Source organism: Phocoena phocoena, chromosome 6, assembly GCF_963924675.1.
Source record: "Phocoena phocoena chromosome 6, mPhoPho1.1, whole genome shotgun sequence".
In the NCBI taxonomy this organism is placed as follows: Eukaryota; Metazoa; Chordata; class Mammalia; order Artiodactyla; family Phocoenidae; genus Phocoena; species Phocoena phocoena.
In genome coordinates, this window is record NC_089224.1 from 15,337,391 (window position 1) to 15,359,776 (window position 22,386).

The 22,386-nt window shown below is 52.9% G+C and overlaps 2 protein-coding genes across 3 annotated transcripts in view; one reads left to right on the top strand and one right to left on the bottom strand.

The window, feature by feature from the left end:
* Positions 1-5,376, top strand: part of LOXL2 (lysyl oxidase like 2) — a 102,222-nt gene extending 96,846 nt beyond the window's left edge. For both annotated transcript variants that reach the window (XM_065879607.1, XM_065879608.1), the window contains 2 exons: positions 3,588-3,699; positions 4,433-5,376. In XM_065879607.1, coding sequence (XP_065735679.1) covers positions 3,588-3,699; positions 4,433-4,512 — 192 coding nt within the window. In that variant the 3' untranslated portion in view covers positions 4,513-5,376. The remainder of the gene's footprint in view (positions 1-3,587; positions 3,700-4,432) is intronic.
* A 1,159-nt stretch (positions 5,377-6,535) lies between these two features.
* R3HCC1 (R3H domain and coiled-coil containing 1) lies at positions 6,536-15,634 on the bottom strand. The gene is made up of 8 exons (XM_065879851.1): positions 15,509-15,634; positions 15,039-15,166; positions 13,107-13,244; positions 11,784-12,381; positions 10,657-10,829; positions 9,392-9,462; positions 7,571-7,666; positions 6,536-6,672 (listed from the first exon to the last, which is right to left on the bottom strand). Exons 1-8 carry the CDS (start codon positions 15,632-15,634, stop codon positions 6,536-6,538), a joined length of 1,467 nt encoding a protein of 488 aa, XP_065735923.1.
* Between the last annotated feature and the right edge of the window lie 6,752 nt (positions 15,635-22,386).

The following is a 22,386-nucleotide window of genomic DNA, read 5'->3' on the forward strand; positions in this document are numbered from 1 at the left end:
CCGTGGGGAACTGCAGACCTCCTGAGACATCAATTCGGTTGACACCTGGTGCTTGCAAATCAAGATGCATCTGAAGGCCAGATTTGGTCCTCAGGCCGGGAATTTGTGCACAGACTCTAAGGCGACCTACACCTCTTATGTCCTTTGGAGCTGTACTTTCACCTCCACCCCATCTCTCCCAGTGCCCTCACCATGCCTTGCTCTGTGCTGTTAAGGCTAAAAGCAGTCGCACAAAGAGCCATTCACTCCCAAGTGTTTGCGACTTGCCTCTCCCAGAAACGTTTGCCCCATAGAAGGGGATCTGCAGAGGGGGCAATTTTCAATGCAAAGAAATGAATCTATAATGGTAGGCTGTTAGGGACTAGAGACAGCCTTTCCAGTGACTGTCCCAGGACTTCCACATGCGCTGTCCAGGGGGAAGGCCCGCCCTGAGGAGGAACTAAGATGGCTTGGCCTCCCACCTTCCCGCAAATAGCTGCAGGCTCCAGCCAGGGCCCTGACTGGTGGAGGGGCCAAGGGGCACTGTATCCCCACCATCTCCCCTTCTGGGGCACAGATGCACTCCTGCCTGTGGAGGCTTCGTTTCGCCTTCTCATTTTTCCCACATCCCCACCCGTCTTGCTTTCAAGCTTGATGGTTGGGTGGCAAGTGGGCGACCAGAAAGCTGTGTTGAAAGCTTTCCTAAGGGGGCATTCAGCCAGCGCAGGGCCCAGTCACGGTCCCCACCCTATAGACAGTCCTGGGAGGAACCAACACCTGCAGGGAAGTGACCACAGAGGGGTTTTGAAAGTTTCCCTGGTCACTTTCAGAGACTGAAAATCAGACAGCCAAGCGTTTTTCCACCCACAAGCCCAGAACCGCAGACTTGGAGAGGACCGACCGAAGAGCAGAGTGCTATTTAAAAAATTGAATATCTGTGTCTGTGCACGTACTCCATGCGTGGTGGTGTACGCTTGAGGTCTGCTGTCCCTTTGCCTGGGGGACGTGTAGCATCGTGTATTCTGACAATGTCTATTTAATAACTGCGGCTCCTTGAAGATCGGTGATGGGCCAGAACCTGCCTACACCCTGTGAACCCCTGGTCTCATGTAATCCCCCAGGGATGAGTGTTACCATTACCCGCATTTCACAGCCAGGCCAACCCAGGTCACATGACTCCATATTCTGTGTTCTCGACTCCTAAACTATACAAGTAGCAAATTAGGGGCATGTTCATGGAAAAGACTGTCCCTTGTGATAGATGTGGAGCTTTAGCTGTGTGAGAGCCCCGGCCTGAGTCACCGGTTCTCTCCATTCCCACGTGGACCCAAGTGCAGGCACCAGTAATGCTGCTCCGGCAGGAGAAAGCCAGGCCGGGGAGGAGGTGGCGTTCCATCCGGAGGGGCCTGTGCACAGAGGCTCAGAGGCAGGGCTCAGTGCTTTACTAGGTTCCTAGATCCACAACAGATCTTTTTTTTTTTTTCAATATAAGGTTGCCACTGCCACTGCCACTTTATTTTTCGTTTGTCGGGTTTTTTTTTTTTCAAGTTTAAAAAAATTGAGGTATCGTTGATTTACCGTATTACATTAGTTTCAGGTGTCCAACATAGTGATTCAGTATTTTTCTAGCTTATACTCCATTTATAGTTATTAGAAAATATTGGCTCGATTCCCCGTGCTGTACAATGTATCCTTCCTTGTAGCTTATTTATTTCATACATAGTAGTTTGTACCCCTACCTTGCCCCTTCCCTCTCCCCACTGGTAACCATTAGCTTGCTCTCTGTATCTGTGAGTCTTTCTTTTTTGTTATGTTCACTAGTTTGTTTTATTTTTTTAGATTCTACATATAAGTGATAACATGCAGTATTTTTCTTTCTCTGACTTATTTCACTAAGTGTAACACCCACCAGGTCCATCCATGTTGTTGAAAGTTGCAAGATTTCATTCTTTTTTCTGGCCGTGTAGTGTTCCATTGTGTATACACGTACCACATCTCTATCCAGTCACCTGTTGATGAACACTTAGGTTGCTTCCACATCTTCGCTGTTGTAAACCACAGCCGGTCCTTTGTCTAAGGAACTAAAGCCAGTGATCCCCACGAGATTGGAAACCATATATCTGAGAGTCTGATGGGACTGTGGAGACCATTTTCTCAGTCCGCACCCCTGCACCCAAGTGGGTCAAGCAGGCCCTGATAGCCCCTACTACCCACATGGTCACCCCACAGGGACACCTGGGTGGGTTCCCTCAGGGTACGGCTGTCCATGGGCAAGGGGCTGCCCGGGCCTTGGTGCAGGGGGTTTGTCCGTCCTGGACTATGAGCCATGCATGGGCTGGGGCAGGGGACAGCTAAGGTTGTCGGGTAGAAAAGAGATCAAAGAAAAGTAAGGTCACCCCAGGGCGGGACATTGACCAGCCTTACCTAGAGACACAGAGTCACGGTGGTAGCCTAGGGCCCCCAGCATGGCCTGCACTGGCCAGGATGCAGGGCTGGGGACTCCCACTGGCCCGTTTCCCACAGCAGCTCTGGCAGGGCCCAACCAGCCTACTAAAGGGTCACACCCAGGCCCTTCTGGGAGGGAAAGGTCCTGAGGGCCCCAAACCTACAGAATGTGCCTTAACTAGCAGGCTACCCCTCCCCCATCACACTGACCTAGGGCAGCACTGCCCCCCTTGTCTCCCTGGGCTCTCAGCCCTTCCATATGTGGCAGGGCCCTTGGGAAAAGCCTCCTTTGTGTCCTCCATACCTTCGCCCACAGCCCCAGGCTCAGCTTCTGTCCCTCCCCCTCCCCCTCCCTCCCCTTTCTCCTCTGGGTTCCTCACCTCAAATCCCCCTTTTCTGTCCGCTCTCAGAAGCCCCCTCAAAATGACGGTCTTCCTGCCCCTGCTCCTTTGGGCTGTGCCCTCTTTCCTAGGATGATGCAGAGGAAGGGGGACAAGGCAGGCCCAGTCTCCCCGAGAGCCCAGGCCCTGCACTGGTGAGCGGGAAGGGCTTGGGGATCCCCTAGAGCAAACCGAGGCCTGGAGAGCAGAAGGGACACGTCCAATGTCACACCGCCGGGAGCAGTGTCGTCTCCAGCACCCAGGGCAGCCCCCCTCCAACTCCCCACAGTGCCCGGGCCTTGCCCCCACCCCTCCCAGCACATCCTACTCCCCGGCTCCCTTCTGGCGCCTTCAACAGCCGTTCCGTGGCCTCCCCAGGCCCCAGCTCCTGCCACTGTACCAGACCTCCCAGCGCACCCAGGAGGGGGTACGACTGTGTGTGTGTGTGTGTGTGTGTGTGTGTGTGTGTGTGTGTTTGTGTGTGCGCGCTCTTACGCTTACTGGCCATGAAGAGCATGTGTGTGTGTGTGAATTACACCGAGACAGACAGAGGTGCGCGGAGGTCTCACTCCTCCAGGCCTCACCCTCCTCTGCACCCCCCCGACCTCATCTCCGACCAGCTCTGCGCCCACCGGGCTGCTCCTGGAACACAGCACCGGCCATGCTTGCTCCCTTCCGTGAGGCCAGCCCGGCTCTGGGGGCAGGCCTGGTCTCAGCATCTCAGCTGGGCCTGGGACGGAGGGTGGCCGGGGCGGGACCCCCTCCAACCAGACTCTCCCCCAGGTCGTCATCAACCCCAACTACGAGGTGGCGGAGTCTGACTACACCAATAACGTCATGAAATGCAGGACCCGCTACGACGGCCACCGCATCTGGATGTACAACTGCCACATAGGTAAGGCCCCTGGGCCCTCCTGGGGAGCACAGTGCCTCAGGCCTGCCAGGTGCCCCCACGCCGCAGCCCAACTCCAGGAGACAGGCAAGAGCTGCCCCGCTTTCTCCAGGAGCCAGAGCAGCTTCCTAACTTGGGTGAGGACTTCAGGGAATGGGGCCAGCCTCGCGTTTCCACACGCAGGAAGGACGCTGTAGACACCACAGGCCTGGATTGGAGACCGGGTTTTCATAGCCAGCTCTGGCTAAGGAGAAAGGACGGGGCAGAAACCGGGCCGGCCCAGCAGAGACCCCAAAGCTATTTCAGGGCTGGAGCTGAGGCCACCCCCTCATTACGCATGAGACCTCAAAAATGGGGGCGTCAGCAATTTGCAGGCTCTGTATCGTTTTCCTGTCGAGAGCTAGAAGCTAGTCAACCACTGTGGCTTCTGGTTGCCAGTAAAGAAGCTTTTCCTCGCGTTATACAACCTGGGTTCCAAAAGGGGAGGCTGAGCGGGAAAAGTGATGGCCTCGCTCTCGGTGGAGGAGAAAACGAAAAGCACTAGATTTCGTCGCTCCTTCACTCGACTTTGACAGAGCAGCTGACGTGGGCCTGGCCCTAGAGATGGCCAGCACCTGTCGCTGCCCTGGGGCTGTCACATAGAGGTGGCCGCCCGAGGAGGGTGGTGGCTCCAGGGACCCTGTGACCTGTGCATCCGGTTTGCCAAACTCTTGTCTCCCTGATGCCCACCCCTCAGGTGGTTCCTTCAGTGAAGAGACAGAAAAAAAGTTTGAACACTTCAGTGGACTTATAAATAACCAGCTCTCCACGCGGTAAAGCAGTGACATGGTCGCCGCCTGCCTTTGGGCCACAGCGCATCTTCCCCAACGACCGACAGCCTCGCCCTGCTCCCCTTCATCCAGCCCGGCCCGCCTGTCTCGACCCCCCTGCAGCCCCGGCCAGGCTCAGGAGGAAGGCGAGGAAGGCGTGTTCCTGACACCTGCAGGCTGGGAAGGCCTCTGGGGCTGGGGCTTGTCCACGGGGCTGTGGGAGCAGTGCCAATGGAGAGCCGTCCTGTCCAGGACCCCAGCGCACAGGTTGTCACCAGCTGGTCCCATCCTAAGCACAGTCCACTCCGAGTCTCACCACCTGCCTGGCTCACCACAGATAACACGGGGCCATTTTCTTCTCAAGTTACATGCTGGCAACGTGAGTGATCAAACGGAGGAGGTCTGGATGAATCCCATTTCTCCTCCTCTTAGGTCGTTTCCAGCCAACTGGAGTATCTAGACTTCTCTTCCAGTTAAACAAACTGCCTCTACTCTATTCTATCCACACATATAAATAATGCTGCCACACGTCTTCTGATTCAGTGAGCTCAGAGCTGGTACTTCTCTCCCCCACACACCCCCGTGTCCTCTTATTTTTCAAGATACTATTATTATATTCTATTTTCACAGACTTTGAAACACAAATTTAGTGGCATTTCATATTGGGCATCTGGGCCTTTGAAAGTATAGCTCAGAAGAAAAGCAGCCCGCCTGTGTAAGTGACTTCTCTTTCTGTCCTTCCAGTTCTGTTAACTGATTCAACGGTGCTATAACCAGGGTCCTGGGTGATGAGGACACTTACCGATCGCCATGTGTCACCACAGACACTTACACATACTTGAAACTTGGAATAAAGGATTTATGACCTGCATGTGTGTCTCATTTGGGCCTCTGCACGCAGCCCCTGAGCAGCAGAGCTCCTTTCCCTAGTCGGCAGTCAGGGAGCTTGGCACCCTTACATGTGTTCTCCTGCAGGGACGTTGAGTTCCTGGGCCCCTCCCGTCCGGCGTGGCCACAGGGCCCTCATTCAACGCACACCACAGAGGAAGGGCAACTCCTGCCGAGAGCCGTGGTCTAAGGAGGTCAGGAAAATCAACAGAAACACAGGCCTCAGCCTTTCTTCAGCTCTTGTTTTTTAGTGAAATATGTCAAGGGCACAGTGGTTGTGTGAGGACCAGATGGGACACCTAGACTTAAGGCTCAGGTTCTGGGGGAGGGGGAGTCAAGTAGATCATGGGTCCCCGGGGTGCAGTGAGGGTGGACCCCGAGCCAGCCACTCTCCCCCCAGGCGCGGAGCTCCCTCTTGTGTCACAGCACGCTGTGGCCCAGCAAATCGAGGGGTCCACGATGACCTCAGAGCGCCCGGCAGGACCACTCGGCACCAACTCCGCCCAAACCGGAAAGGTGAGTGTGCTGGGACCTTGTCCGCACAAAGCTGCCCTCCCCGCCGTTCCAGTGAGGGGAGAGAACTCAGTGGGCATTTCAGATTTCGCCTCTTGGCTTGTTCATGTTTATTTCCACAAAGACCCCCCCACACACACACCGTGTAACCCACACCACTGGTAACACTGGGACCAGTCCAAAGGGGGGGGGGGGTGCCTGCAGCACTGCCAATAGCCCACAGCTGCTCTGGGGGAGACTGGGCAGGTGTCACACAACAGGTGTAACCTACACCCCCAAGCCGGGCAGGCTCTGCGCAAAAATGCCTTCGAGGCCCAGCTGGATCCTCAAGCCCAGTCAACTAGAGTGAGGAGAGCGTCTTCAGCAGCCCCAGGTCTCAAATGGGAAGCGAACAGCGCCCCCTAGTGCCCAGCGGCAGACCATACCATTTTGAAGCAATCACGTTAACAATTCTTACATTTTTATTTTTTCTCAACTTCTGGAACTAGACCTAGGTAAAGCCCCCCCATGCCCCACAGTGACGCTCCAAGGATGGCTCAGGGCTGCTCTGGTGTGTGTAAAGGCTTGCGGTGTTGGGGCCCCAGCTGACAAGGGGGTCGGGGGGCGCCAATCCAAGCCGCCTGGGCCTCTCAGGGCCTCAGGGTCGGGGGAGGCTCCACTGCAGGCCGCTCTTTCTTTCTGTGTTGGAGCCCCAGGGCCCGGGCCACCAGCCTCCGGGCCACGGCTGTGTTTGTCTGTGGTCTCTCCTTTGCCAGACGCAGAAGCTCTAAAAGGAAAGCCCCATGGGGTGGGGACTTGAATTCAAGGCTATGGCCTCTCCTCCCAGCAACACAGCGGCCTCAGAGGCCATTAGAGCATGATCAGATGCTGGTGAGAGGCGGCCGCCTAGGGCTCCAGGCCCCCCCGCGTGGGGTCCTGACCAATCCTATCACCTCTCTGCGCCCTCCCTGTTTCTCTGCAGCGGCAGTGTTAATCCTGTCTACCCCTAGGGAAAGCAAATCAGGATGGGACACCTGGAGCTCTTGGGTCAACACACAGGATGTTTATTGTCCCCAAGGCGTCTGGGACAAAGACCACGTAACCCACAAGAATGTGGACCGCCTCAGCAGGCTTCTCCCAGGCCAGTTTTGCCAGCCACTGCTTTGCAGCCATGGAAAACTGGCCTCTAAAGCGCCCCTCGTGCTTCTGGAAGGAAGAGAGGAAAGGGGAGGAGATGTCATTTATAAGGCATCTCCTGTGTACCCCTCACCGCTGCGGGCATGTGTGCCAGGCTTTCTTATTCACCCCAGTGCTTATGTCACAGACGTTAGGTGACTTGCTCAAGGCCAACTTACAGAAGTGCCAGAGCCAGGATCACACCACAGCGAAGCCCAAGCTTTTTACCCTACAGCAAAACATGGCTTCCCCGGCCACACAGAAAGACCAAGCTTCCCCCTGAGCCACAGCACAAGAGGTGTGAGCGGAGGGCAAGCCCAGGACAGAGCAGCTGGCAGACAGCACTGCTGAGGGGCCCCCCTGGGGTGGGGAGGAGCACCCCACTGGCCACTGCAGCCCAGGAGCCCTAAAGCAGAGAACTGAAGAGGGGAGGGAATCGGAGGGAAGGGCCCGCCCCGCCCAAGGGAACACTCACACAGCCCTCCCACCCAGACCACAGGCTCCCTTACTTGGCCTCTGCAGGGCCTTCAGCTTGGACTGCTTGGTTCCCTGCGTCAGGGGCCGGATCTTGAGCGTGGAGAAATCCCTGGTCAGGGCCTCAGCAGCTGCGGAAAGACAACAGATCTGGAGCCATGCCCTCTTCCTCCTGCTGAGGCCTCCGCAGGACCCAGGAGCACGAGTGTCACCCCGAGGCCCACGCAGCTGCTTTGTACACCCATTCGGAGCTCAGGGACAGGGCTGCCCCATGAGCTTGCCTCGCCCCCCGAGCCCGCAGACCTGCATGGGGCCACCCACGCTCTCAGGTGGACAGCAAGCTCGGAGCCCAGCTTCCACGTTCCTGCCCCGGGCTGGTTGGGAGCCGCGTGAGCCTACAGTTCTGACGTCAGGAGAGGCAGGCCCCGCCTTCCAAAGCCTGGGAGCTTAAAACAAACGCCACCCTTCCCCCACTCGAGACCCTCCCAGGGCACATGCCCTCACTGCCTCAAGCTGTGCCAGGTCTTGGAGCACTCGGGCCACTTAACAGACACAGCAGGTCAGAGATGGGAGGGGCTTCGGGTCCAAGCCACTGTAGGGATGAGGAAACTGGGGCCAGGACGTGGCCGGCCCGTGCCACACAGCTTGGTGGAGCCCGGAAGGCAGCCGTGGCCAAGCCTAGCCCACTGTTCCTCCTTTCCGCGGACCAGAAAGGCTCTGGGCCTCCCCCTGCCCCCACCTCTCTTTCAGTGGCTCCCTCCCTGGGGTTGACGCCCCTACCTCGCCCCAGTCCTCTTGCTCCCTAGACACTGCCCCCCTTCCCTGAAACCCCAGGCTCTCCTGAGAACTGGGCCCACCCCGGCCATGGTCACTCCCAGCTCTATGTTCAGAAGCTGTTGTTGTGAGAAGCCCAGCCAAGGGCGGCGGGGTACCAACTCTTTACAAATACACCCAAACTGAGCAGTGGCGTGGCAGGGGCAGCTCAGGAAAGTGGCCAAGATGGAGGTCGGGCACCGTCCAGGGCTACAGCCAGGAGGCTGGCTGGCCTCTCCAGCTCTGACGCCAAGAGTCTTAGTAACCCTGACCACACACTGACATCCAGGGAACTCAGTCTCCCCATCTGTGAAATAGGGGTCACCTGACCTACTTCTTGGCGCTGTAATGAAAACGGAGACGCATCTGCTCAAACCGTATGAAATTGCCGTATTTGAATGCTTTTGACCTATAAAAATGGCACCTCGGGACTTCCCTGGTGGCGCAGTGGTTAAGAATCCGCCTACCAATGCAGGGGACACGGGTTCGAGCCCTGGTCCGGGAAGATCCCACATGCCGCGGAGCAACTAAGCCTGTGTGCCACAACTACTGAGCGTGTGCTCTAGAGCCCGCGAGCCACAGCTACTGAGCCTGCTCGCCACAACTACTGAAGCCCACGCGCCTAGAGCCCACGCACGGCAACGAAGAGCAGCCCCCGCTCACTGCAACTAGAGGAAGCCCGCACACAGCAATGAAGACCCAACACAGCCAAAAATAAAATAAATAAATTTATAAAAATAAAAAATGGCGCCTTCATGTGCTTTCATTTAGTATGTGTTAGTCCGTAGGGCTTGGCCCTACATGCTCAGTAAAGGTCACCTGAGTCTGAAACCTCCGAACCGAAGGCACGAAGATGAACAGGCGAGGCCGTAAGCTTCCTGGCCCGGCTCCTGCTCTGCCCCCCAGGACTTCTGGAGGGTCTGGGAGACACCCTGCCAGTCCGCCGGCTCAGGGTAGCCTGCACCCTGACCTGGGGGATCCCCACCCAGGGAAACCTAGGCTCCCGCCCTCCCCAATGGCAATCAGAGGAGGGCCCGCCTCACCTGAAACCAGGCAGGGAAAGACCCCAAGCGCGTGTGTGTCGTCCACCCACTGGATCTTGAACCCCTTCTCTCTGCCGGGGAAGAGACAGAGTGATGAGGAGAGCAAATGGGCAAAACCCCTCCTGCTACAGGAAGTGCCCTCCCACCTCCAACCCTCAAACACTCTGAGCCCAAGACTAGTTCCATCTCCTCCGGGAAGGAGACGGCCTTTGGGCGCAGACTTCCTCTGAAGACCAGACAGTCAGCGTCAGAAAGAGACACCAGCCCCGTGGTCGGATGGGCCTCCCACTCCTAGAACTGAGGAAGCCAGGACGCAAAGCTCATAGAACACAATGCCAAGGGCGAAGGGGGCTCCTCCACGTGGGGTCCGAGGCTGGAGGCAAAGGGTTTGTGTGGTGGGCACAGGACCTAATACAAGCGTGTCAATGCAACTGCCCCTGTTCGACTTTCTTTCTGCTGCTCAGGAAAGCACCCCTGAGTCTGGGCCCCGTGGGAAGCCAGAGCAGTCCTGGGGCCCACGGCTTCTCCATGGCACCGCCACGCCGGCCAAGGAAACCACCAGTGGCCCCAGTCTGGCTCCGTCCACCAGCTCAGGCTTGGGGAGGGAAGGGGAGGCTGTTCAGGAAGCAGTCAGAAAGGGGGCCCTGAAGAAAGGGATGTTTTTAAAGCCTAAGGAGGAAAAGAGAAGGGGGACTGGAGAAAAGAAAATGAGCATTTGGAAAAAGAAAAAGAAAAAAGGAGAAAAGATTGGATTTGGATCCAAGGAATTCGGGGAAACAAGAGAAATCTTTCTCTCACTATACCCCCATCTCCCATCTCCACCAGACCCTGCCCCAGGGCCGCTCAAGCCCAGTTTACCCCAGGAATAGTTCCTGCCTGGAAATGGCCCCATCCTGCTGACTGACCGACGGGTGGCTGTTCGTGGAGCAGGGGAGGCAGGGGCCCCGCCGGGTCCTGGCCACCACGTGGGTGTGTGGGGGCCGGGACGGAGATCTGCTGCCCGGTGCCAGCAGGACCAGGTCTCGGGCCTCTGGAGAGTGTCTGCAACCGAAACCTCAGCTCTCCTGCTCCACGAAGTCACGGCCAGCAAGCCAACTGCCCAGGAGGATAGAGCCCAGAGCAACCACATCCACTTTCTGCCTTTCCTTCTAGATCGCTGGGCACCGGGGGAGGGCCAGGCAACTGTCCCCCACAACAAAGGGCTGTCCTAGCTCCTCTCCAGAAGTTGGGCACCCCCTCCTCCCCACCTCCCCAAAGCCTCTCACTGGAACTCAGAAAAGGCTGCCAGCAGGTCCTCGGTCTTGAGCGCTGGCTCAAAGTCATAGATCTCCACCACGTGGGCAAAATCCTTCTCTCCAGGCAGCTCCTCTGCAAAGGAGGACGTGTCCATGTGGATCTTCTCTACCTGAATCTCCTTCTCGGTCAGGTTGTCCGTTATCTGGGAGAGATCAGACCCTTTAGCGAGGGGAGCTCTGACACACATGACTCCAAATGACTGCTCTCAAAATCACACGCTGAGAGTCCTGCAGGCTTCTGGGTAGATAGGGAGGTGAGCACCCCGGGTAGGGGTCTGAGAAAGACAGCAGGATGGCAGACTGGGCCAGAAGATGGAGAAGCATGAGTTTTAGGGGAGTCCCCACTGGGTGACTGGCACGGACACACATCATGTTTCACAGAATCCCGAAAACCCTATTCTATAGGCCCACTTTACAGATGGGTAAGCTGAGTCAACGAATTAAGTAATTTTGCCCCAAGTTGCCATCAGTGAGTCACAGAGCTGGGCAGGCCCAGGATCTTTCCTTCTCTCATTAATGACGTGATAATAAGCAAGGCTTTCTGGCGTCCATCCTTCATCTGTAAAATAGCGATACAGGATGCCCGCCCTCCCAACTGACACTGTGGCCAGGCTCAGGGGCGGACATATGACACACAGTTCCAAGGGTACAAGATCTGTAAGACAAAGCTTCAGGCAGAAGAGTGATTTTCATGACCAACATCTGCAGTGCATTCTGTAGCATGTGCACATCTATGTTACCTTGGGCAGTGTGTATCACTACCTGCTATTTTTTCAGATGAGGAAACTGAGAAAAGCCAAATGACTTGCCCACAGTCGAATAGCACCTACATGATTGAGCTGGGACCGAATTCCACACCCCTGATCCCAGACCCTGAGCCTCCTGCCCTCTGCAGTGTCAGTCCTGACTCCTGTGGGCAAGGCCCCTGTGTCCCTCCCTGCACATCTCCTAAGGGACCCCTATCAGCCAACACCCAGGCCTGCTCAGCCAGCACCTGCCCCCCCCACACACACACCATGACCCTCGGCCCCCATCCACCCTCGACTACACCCACCTCACTTCCGCCCTCCCTCTTCCGGGCTTTAAGAGCTCATCACCTCCTGCAGCAGCTGACTGTAATCGTCCTCCGCGGAGCAGCTGCCCGGTCCCTCCTCTTCCACCTCGTCCTCTTCCTTCTCCGCCGCCAGGCTCTTCTCCAGCTCACTCCCACTCCCGTCTTCCAAGTCTGGCTGCAGACCGGGCCCAGGCTGTGCGGCCGACTCCGACCTGTCTCCCGTCCCTGAGTGATCCTCTGGCCCTGGGGACTCAGTGGCCACTGGGTCTGGCAGTGACTCGTTCTCACTTTTGCTACGGCCTTTTCGGACCTCTGCTGCCTGAGTCGCCAACACAGGAATTTCCTGATCGGAGATGGGGTCCCCGGCACGGATGTCATCGGGCTCTTCTGGGAGCCCGCCAGTTGGAGCATCTCCCTGAAGCCCTGGGGCCGGGAGGGGCGCCCATTCTTCTCGCCTGCGCAGCGCCCGGGGCACATACAAAGCCTGGTCCGGCTTGCGTCCACGATGCCACCGGCCGGCCCGCGCTCCTCGGGGACCAGCAGCCGCTCCCTGGCTTGAGGTGGACCTCGGACCTCGGTACTTGCTAGGGTGGGAAGCAGGAGGGCGGCAGGGGCCGGAGAGCCCATCTGAAGCGGGTAACCTGCAGCAGGGGCAGGCGGTGATCAGGGCGGTGTCTGGGTCCCAAGGAAAAGGGCTCACGGAGCGACCTGCCATTCAGGCACGAGGCTCTCAAGTCAGCCTTGGGCAAAAACCAAAGCCAAAATGACCCTCAAGAACACCTTAACAAGGCATCAGAGTGGAGGCTGGATGCCCTGAACAAGCCCGAAGCAGTCAGCTCTCCCTCCAGTGTTATAAACCGAATATGAGACCGCCGAGTCTTCGCTTACTCACAGGGTAAGGTGAGTACTAGCATTTAGGAACTGCGTTATTAAAAAAATAGGTAACTTTCAAAGCTAGGATCGTAGTCAACATGATAAGATCCTGCGAGACGCACGTGGAAACAGGTGAGTGAAAGCCCAGATGTACTCGCACGTTCCGTGGCCTCTGCGGGGCACAAGCTCACTGAGGGCAACGCTGGGCAGACACCTTCGCTGTTTAAACCACTCTCTCTTTCTCTCTTTTGGCCCAGCGTGCGTAAGGTGAATTTGCTGAAGGAATTCCACAAACAATGCACATCTACTCCGCTGCTGGAGCAGAAAGCAGCACTGACTCTAAGCACCTGAGGCTGGGGACAGAGGTGGCGGCCTGGGGGCTCCCGGCCCTGGTTCCCTCTCAGACACTGACCAGCTCAACCGACCAGCCCCCAACCCCCCGCCTCCAGCTCAAAGAACTGCTGAGGGGCCTCCAAGGCGGCAGGATACACACCTGATGTCCACGTGACAGATGACTGTCCTCCTTCTCCAGCCCTCCCCAACAGAGAAGCTGCTCAAAAGATCAAAATTCTCTGCTGTCCTGTGGATCAAGTACCGGAGGCGACTGGAGAGTGGGGGGAAGAGAAGGACCCTGGGGAGCAACGGGAAGGGGTGCTGAGCAGGGGCTCCAGGTGCAGCCCCCAGGCCTGAGCCCCACCGAGTCCACTCCCAGTTTAACGGTGGCTTAAACACTAGGCTCCCTCTGCCCCCTCGGGTCCCAGGCTGACTGCAAAGGATCTGCCAATAGAGGTTACGACAGGGTGCTACTGGCCCCACTCCCCTTCCAGTGCTGGGCCCCTTCGGTCACGGGTGATGCTCAGGGTTACAAGTGAAAGGTGCAGCTGGCTTCAGACTATACTACAAAGCTACAGTAATCAAGACAATATTAGTGTCTTGGCACAAAAACAGAAAGATAAATCAACAGAACAGGACAGAAAGCCCAGAGATAAACCCACACACCTATGGTCAACTAATCTATGACAAAGGAGGCAAGGATATACAATGGAGAAAAGACAGTCTCTTCAATAAGTGGTGCTGGGAAAACTGGACAGCTACATGTAAAAGGATGAAATTAGAACACTCCCTAACACCATACACAAAAATAAACTCAAAATGGATTAGAGACATAAATGTAAGACCGGACACTATAAAACTCAGAGGAAAACATAGGAAGAACACTCTTTGACATAAATCACAGCAAGATCTTTTCTGACACATCTCCTAGAGTAATGGAAATAAAACCAATAATAAACATATGGGACCTAATGAAACTTAAAAGCTTTTGCAAAGCAAAGGAAACCGTAAACAAGGCGAAAAGACAACCCTCAGAATGGGAGAAAATATTTGTAAATGAATCAACAGACAAAGGATTAATCTCCAAAATACATAAACAGCTCATGCAGCTCAATATTAAAAAAACAAACAACCCAATCCAAAAAAGGGCAGAAGACCTAAATAGGCATTTCTCCAAAGAAGACATACAGATGGCCAAGAAGCACATGAAAAGCTGCTCAACGTCATTAATTATTAGAGAAATGCAAATCAAAACTACAATGAGGTATCACCTCACACCAGTTAGAATGGGCATCATCAGAAAATCTACAAACAATAAATGCTGGAGAGGGTGTGGAGAAAAGGGAACCCTCTTGCACTGTTGGTGGGAATGTAAATTGATACAGTCACCATGGAGAACAGTACGGAGGGTGCTTAAAAAACTAAAAGTAGAATTACCATATGACCCAGCAATCCCACTACTGGGCATATACCCTGAGAAAACCATAATTCAAAAAGACACATGCACCCCAATGTTCATTGCAGCACCATTTACCAGATCATGGAAGCAACCTAAATGCCCATCAACAGACGAATGGATAAAGAAGATGTGGTACATATATACAATGGAATATTACTCAGCCATAAAAGGAATGAAATTGGGTCATTTGTAGAGGCGTGGATGGATCTAGAGACTGTCATACAGAGTGAAGTAAGTCAGAAAGAGAAAAATAGATATCGTATATTAACGTATATATGTGTTATCTAGAAAAATGGTACAGATGAACCAGTTTGCATGGCAGAAATAAAGACACACATGTAGAGAACAAACGTATGGACACCGGGTGGGGGGGAGCGGGATACGAACTGGGAGATTGGGATTGACATATATACACTAATATGTATAAAATAGATAATTAAAAAATTTTTTAAAAAGAAAGATGCAACTGGGAGAGGACTGAGGGCAGATTATTAAACCTAAAGGCCAAGGTCAGAGCCAGCTGCGAGCCCGTTACTTTGGATGCACCACTGGGCAAAGGGGCACAGGAGGCTCTGGGCGAACCCTGACCTTTTCAGCAACCCAGGGCCCGACGCCACCATCACACCAGCTTACTTTGACAGCTGCTTCTGCAGCAGGAAGCGGTCCAGCTCCTCCTGGATGCGGTGCACGAAGTCATTCTCGGCTGAGGAGAGGAAGACGCCGTCCAAGCAGAGAAGGGCCAGGGTGACAGGTGGGAGAACCTGCGGGGCAACGGACACGGCCGCGATCAAAGCGCGTCCCGGGCCCACCCTAGACCAAGGCCAAGGTCTCTCCTCCTATCGGAGAGGAGCCGGGCTCCGAGGCGGGGAAGGGACGCGGCCAGGGTCGCCAGGCAGGGCAGTAGTGGGGCAGCTAGGGGGTCTCCCGGCCCCAGCTGCGCTCGCTTTCGCTGTCCCCGGGCTCGCGCGCCGCCGCCTCGGGCCTGCTCAGCCGGCGCGATCGACACTCCCCGGCCCGGAAGCGAGAGGCCCGGGGGGAGCTCGAGGCCTGCTGCGAGCCAGCAAGCGGGGCGACCCGCCCCCAGGCCCGCCCGCCTCACTCACCGCAGGCGCCCCGCGCGTCGCCGCCGCAGCTCTGAGGATCCCCAGAAGCCTGCGCGCCCTGGAGCCAGAGGAAACACCCGGACCTCGGCGGCGGCGCAGCGCCACCATGCGGCCCGGAGGAGGCATGGCAGCAACGACAGAGGCGTGCTCTTGATTGGTTTGCCCCTGAGAGCACACTGTCTCCTAGGATCAATTAAGTTGGGCAAACACTTTGAGGTGGCTCCTATATGCTAGGTCGTGGGGATACCAGATTTTCCGGTTCATTGTTCCCCTCCCTAGGAACGTAAAAGAGGAATAAATAGGAAGTTTCTGGACACCAAGAATTTCATCACCCTTTGACCACCGCTGCCCTTCCTTGACCCTTATTGATGGAACCTGCGAAGAGGTCCAACTCACACCAAAGGGTCACTGACAAGGTGTACTAGCCTTTGGGTAACAAGGCGGGGTAGACACTAGAATGGTGATTTGCAGGTCATCAAATTATACTACCTTGCTACATCTAAAAATGACTCCACCACCCACCTTAAATAGGGTTTGAAATTCTTCCCATCAGACAGTGTAGAATGGGCTATTATAATCTAGGAGACCAGGGTTGAAATCCTCCTCTTCCCTGAAAGGTGCTGAAATGTAAGCCTTTTATCATCCTGAATCAAGCTGGCCCCTGAGTTAACAGCATTGAAGACCCAGGTTTTAGTGCAGGGGTGGGACAGTCTGAGTGGGCCCTGCAGTAGGCTATGGGCAAGGCCACAGGGAGAGTGTCCCTCAAAAGCCCAGGTAGGAAAAGCTGGGAACAGAAAAATGAAGAAAAATTAAGATGCATTTTGCTCTCTTGCAGTTTTTTCCAGAGTATTTCTTTAAAAAGATGGTGGTATTATATCACATTTACAAAAACTATCTTTCTGGATAGTTTTTCAAGAATAAAAAGGATCTTGGGCTTCCTTGGTGGCGCAGTGGTTGAGAGTCCGCCTGCCGACGCAGGGGACATGGGTTCGTGCCCCGGTCTGGGGGGATCCCACATGTCGCGGAGCGGCTGGGCCCGTAAGCCATGGCCGCTGGGCCTGCGCGTCCGGAGCCTGTGCTCTGCGGCGGGAGAGGCCACAGCAGTGAGAGGCCCGCGTACTGCAAAAAAAAAAGAATAAAAGGATCTAGAATAAAGACAACACCAAGTGCAAAGAGAACTCAGGGAGGTGAGTCATGAGTCTCCTTTTCAGCCCTGGTTGTAAGAAGAGATTCTGAAGGCCTCACAGGTCCCCTGCCCCAGCCTCTGGCCTGGAGGGGCATCCGGCCCCTGGGGGTGTAGAGGGCAAAAGGCAACAGGAAGAATAGGGACACCCATTTGGATTCTGACTCCACCAGCCCCACCCACACTCCACACTGGCTTAACTGAAGTGGAATTAGGCCTGAGAGAACGCTGAGGGGGCACACAATGGTACCATTTATCTGACCAGGCTTCCATGATGGGCGGTTAGGGTTAGGGTGAGGCTGAGAGGCAAGACCACCAAGCAGTTATGGACCACACATGACCTGGAAGGATATGCTTGCTACTTAGAAAACAAAGGCCCAACTTTCTCAGCAGAGTGGCCATCTCTCCCCAATCAGCACGAAGGCCTCCACTTGTGGGTGGAGGTTACCAAGAGATGCCAAGATAAATGGGGAAGGAAATCAAGGCACATCCACCCACACGCTTTGGGGACAAATACCAGGTGAGCGTTGAATGGGTCCCAGTCAGAGATAAGCCAGCAGAACAAAAAGCAGCAGGATATGCAGAATTTCTACAGCAAAAACAAACAACAAAGAAAGCATAATAGGAAAAAGAGGATAAGGGTATATTGGAAAGTTCTCTTGAGAAAAGAGAAGAAATTTCAGTTAATAGCTACTTCACATTCCCAGGGAAATCAAAGAAAGCCTGATTTCCATGTCACAATGGATAAACCAACAATGACATGGAAATGAACTGTCAGAGGCATGGAAAGACATAAAAGAGGCAATCATGTTCATCACAGAAGCAGCAAACACTGGAGTCAACAAAGTTGAAAACGAATCAGTGACAAAGAGTAAAGCCTTATGAAAATGAAGATAACTACTATTTATACAAAGTTTGCCATATAAATGACATGAATTTAATTTTTGCAGCAGCCCCTTCAGATAGAGATTGTTACCCTTATTGCAGGGGAATAACCTGAGGTTTAGCCAAGGAACCAGCTACTTCGTGCAGAGTTGGAACTCACTTCAATCCAGATGTAGCCTGACTGTCACGTCCATGCTCCTGAACACTCCCTGACTAAGATCTTCCATCTTTAGAATGTCATGAGAATTGACGCCGTGGCCAATAGCCAGACACAGAAGTCAGGCATTAAACAAACTAGACGAATCCAATCAGTTAGAAAAGCATGCTATGTGTGTGCTGTAGAGTTTTACCTGAAACAGGAGGAATGATTGAGTGATGATGAAAGGACTGCATGCAGGGGACAGGGGGTTGCAAACAGTCCCATCTGAAGGGAAGGACCTAGAGTCCCCTGCTACCATAGTGACCCTAAATTACCGTCCAGTGCGCCTTTCCTTGCTATGGGTAGGATCACCAGGGTCACCCACAGCTCTGGAGTCTACCTCCCAATTTCACATCTCCTCACTCTAAGCAACCTGAGATGGTATTACAGGTATTAAACTGTCTACCAGTAACCTCAGCTTGCATGAGCTAGCCAACTGTTCTCTCCATGTTTAAGGTTAAGTTTAAGAATATTCAATTTAGGGCTTCCCTGGTGGCGCAGTGGTTGAGAGTCGGCCTGCCGATGCAGGGGACACGGGTTCGTGCCCCGGTCCGGGAAGATCCCACATGCCGCAGAGCGGCTGGGCCCGTGAGCCATGGCTGCTGGGCCTGCGCGTCCGGAGCCTGTGCTCCGCAACGGGAGAGGCCACAGCGGTGAGAGGCCCGCGCACCGCAAAAAAAAAAAAAAAAAAAGAAAAAAAAATCCAATCCTAAAATGTTACTTAGTCTATTTCATTTATATAAACTTTTTGAAATGACACAATTTTAGAAACAGAGAACAAATTAGCAGTTGAAGTGGGGAACAAAAGGTGAAGAGGGGAGAGGAGGTGGGAGGGAGATGAGTGTAACTAAAAAGAACTGTAAGAGGAATCCTTGTGTTCTACATCTTGACTGTGGTGTTGGACACGAGAACCTACACATATAATACCGTTATATATAACTAAATACACACACACCAGTATAAGTAAAATTGAGAAAATATGAATTAGATAGGTAGATTTTATCAATGTCAGTACTCTGGTTGTGATTGTACTATAACTGTTGCCATTGAATGAAACTAGATAAAGGGTACATGGGATCTCCCTGTATTATTTCTTATAATTGCAGGTGACTCTACAACCTGCTCAATAAGCATTTGTAATTAGAGAATTCCCTGGCAGTCCAGTGGTTAGGACTCGCTCCTTTCACTGCCGTGGCCTGGGTTCAATCCCTGGTCAGGGAATTAAGATCCCGCAAGCCACGTGACGTGGCCAAAAAAATAAAAATTTAAATTTAAAGAGATGTTTGCAACTAATGAAAATGGAAAATCAAATATATCAAATTTATAAAATGTAAATTAAATGTTTAATAACTTCATAAATATGAGTAAAACTGGAACCAGATGTATAAGAGAAATAAATTTGTTCTGTCATTTTGAGTTAATCAAAGTTGTTTTCATTTTCTATAAAGTATATTAGATACATTAATAACATTACAATATTTATAAGTTAAATTTTAAAACTTAATGAAAACTAGATATTTAAATGTTACTTTCATAAACTAATATAACTTAAAATCTAAATAACTATAAGAAATCTTTTGTGAATTAAAAGCCAGTCTCAGACATAGAAAACTCTACACAAAACTACATGGAGTTCCAAGAAAAACCAGAGAGATTAAAACAGTTACAGAAAATATAAATACAGAAATCTGCATTGTAGATCCAACACATGGTTAATTAATAAACCTGAGGAAGGAAACAGAGCTATTGGAACAGAAAAAAAAATGCAACAAAATTTTTTTGAAACAAAGAAAAATGTGAATCCACAGATTAGTTTACTGAATTCCAGAAATAGATAGCTAGATGCCTGATACAGATGGTGGTAAAATTATTTTCTCTGGGCATTGAAAAAAAAAAAAACTCTATATAGGTAGAATACAAAGAAAAAATTCAAGTGGCTTGCAGGTGCAAGCACCAAAGCAATTTGGTGAAAGAATGAAAGAAAAACTGGAAAGTTTGGAAATTTGATGAGACCAAAGTATCACTGTTTGCAGAATATTTGATTTTTTTTTTTCACCTAAAAATTCAAGAGAATCAACTAAGAAACTCCTGTAAGCAAGAATGTGTGGAGAAGAGCCAGGGCTGGAAGAGGTGATGGCAGGGCCAGAGGAAGAAAGAAATGAGAAATCCACCCCCAGTCCTGCTCTACCAGATTGGCATCTGTCCTTATCCCCCAAATCTCTGATGCCTTTGTTGTCCTTTGGTTCCCAGGAGACCATAGCCTCAGGCTAGCCTGAGTTCCAGCTCCTTTTTTAAAGGGCCAGAGTAACAGGAATTCAGATGGGGTTTGGGATTGCGGGGGAGTCTGGCCCGTGAGCTGCGGGGCTCAGGCCTGTCCTCATCTCAGCCCCCAAGCTCCTGCCAGGGATCCTTACCTGACGTGACTTTGCAGATGTTTACACACCCACCTCCAAAGCCAGATCTCTCTTCCCCAGGCCCAAGCCACCACACATCAGAGCCTGTTGCCACAATGGGGTCTGAGGGACAGGAGGAAAAATGAATATTAAGACTTGGCAATGACAGGGCCATGGTCCTCAGTCCCCTTTTGTGGGATTGTCTCGAAGCTCTCCCGTAACAAGTTACCAGAGTGATCTGTCAAAAGGTGAACCTAATCACATCATTCTCTCCACCACATAAAATCCTTTAATGGCTCCCCAATGTATTAAAATAACTTATTACCAGGCTCTGAGTGATCTGGCCTTCTCCAGGCCTGGACTAGGGTGAGGCAGGGAGCCATGAACCTGAGGGCAAGTGCCTCCTTAAGCTTTGTGCCCTGGGTGCTTGAAATGCCTCACCTTAGCATAATTCCACCTCACTACTGGGTACCCTTCTCCTTGTCCATTACATCCCAGACATGCCGGCCTCCTTTCTGTTCCTCCATTACAAGTTCTTTCCTGACTCAAGAGCTTGGCAATGGCTGTTCCCTCTGCCTACGATGCTCTTCCTCCAGCTCGTTTCTTTTTTTTTTTTTTTTTTTTTTGCAGTACGCGGGCCTCTCACTACTGTGGCCTCTCCCGTTGCAGAGCACAGGCTTGGACGCGCGGGCCCAGCAGCCATGGCTCACGGGCCCAGCCGCTCCGCAGCATGTGGGATCTTCCCAGACCGGGGCACGAACCCGTGTCCCCTGCATCGGCAGGCGGACTCTCAACCACTGCGCCACCAGGGAAGGCCCCTCTGGCTCTTTTCTGGCTGCCCTGTCTTGTCTGTGTTTAAGAACTATAACCAGTTGAGATTTTTTCACTCTGGTTACTTTCACATGGAACCTACTGGAAGTGATTGCCTCTAAGACCCTCACTGTCTAAGCCCATAGTGGTCCTGTGGATTCTGGGTGGCTCTCTGCTTCTGTGTCATGGACGGGGCATAGGAATCTATGCTGAGACTAGAAACCTGGGGCCTGCATCCAGCCTCCCCCGGTGAAACACACAACCCATTTCCTTTGAAGTCTTGCCAATGACTTGGGGGATGGGTCCTCACTGATACTAGGATCCACAGACCCCATCTCTTTTCTGTTTCCCCCAAATTTCCTCTACTCTTTCTCCAGCAAATACGATCCCCTCTCCTCTCCGGGACTCCTAGTAGAATCTCCTAAAGGTGCTCAAACTCTAGGAGAACAGAATTCAGGAAGGTCAGTGACTAGCAGGCAGTATCTGCCCAGGCTTTGAAAGACCAACTTCCCTGAGGCTAAGGAGCACAGAAGCGCTTGCAGCTTCCTGGAGAGGCAGAAGCCAGGAGGAGTTACAGGAAGAGAAGCACAATGCTTGGCACCTGGTGGGCATTCAATAATCATTTGTTGAAATGAATGAATGCATAAAAAAGACCTCCCAGTACCTGATGTTCCCTAAGGTGGAACATCACCTGAGCGGACTTCCAAGGAACTTGGCATTGTTTTATAAAAGCATGTAGGTGGGAAAGACATAGCTGTGCTCAAAGCATGGTCACTGTGCCTGGGGAACACCCATGCAGTGAATCGTGCTCGTGGCTGAGGCTGCGAGCCAGCTGGGCTCTGGTCTGGAAACCAGCAGAGGCCTCTGGGGTTTCAGTCCACGTGGATTAAAAAGGAAAAAAAAGTGCCCCATGCGAGGAGGTGATCAAAGCCACCCAACCACTTAAAGCTAGGGATAGAGGGGGAGTGTCCCCATTTATGCAGTTTACACAGAATAAAGCTACATTTGACCACCCCAAGGAGCTATCTATGGCCTTTTCCGGAAGGTAAAAGACCAAAGATGTTGCCTTGTGAAGAATTCCTCGGGCAAGCCACCTGCCAGCCAACTGGGTCAATGGTATCCCCAGTAATGACATGGCTCTTAGCTGCCAAGAAAAAAACCTGGCTCTTAACTGGGTGTCCTGGGGCAGGCAAGCACAGAAACACCAGGCAAGGATGAGTGAGCTCAAAGAAAGAGGAAAAACCACCCACAAAAGAACTTTACAAACCAAAACTCTAATACATGAAAAAAAAAAAAACCAAGAAAACAAAAGAAACTACTAATGCTAAGAAAGACTTGTCAATCAAATGCAAGAGATGGGCCTTTGTAGAGCCAGATTCGGACAAACCAATTTACTATTGGACATGTT

Coding starts and splice junctions, on each gene's coding strand:
- R3HCC1 (XM_065879851.1), bottom strand. CDS start 15,634: ATGCCTCCTCCGGGCCGCATGGTGGCGCTGCGCCGCCGCCGAGGTCCG. Junction 15,167..15,508: donor CGACGCGCGGGGCGCCTGCG/GTGAGTGAGGCG, acceptor GTTGCCCCGCAG/GTTCTCCCACCTGTCACCCT. Junction 7,667..9,391: donor CTTTCCCTGCCTGGTTTCAG/GTGAGGCGGGCC, acceptor GTCTTTCCGCAG/CTGCTGAGGCCCTGACCAGG.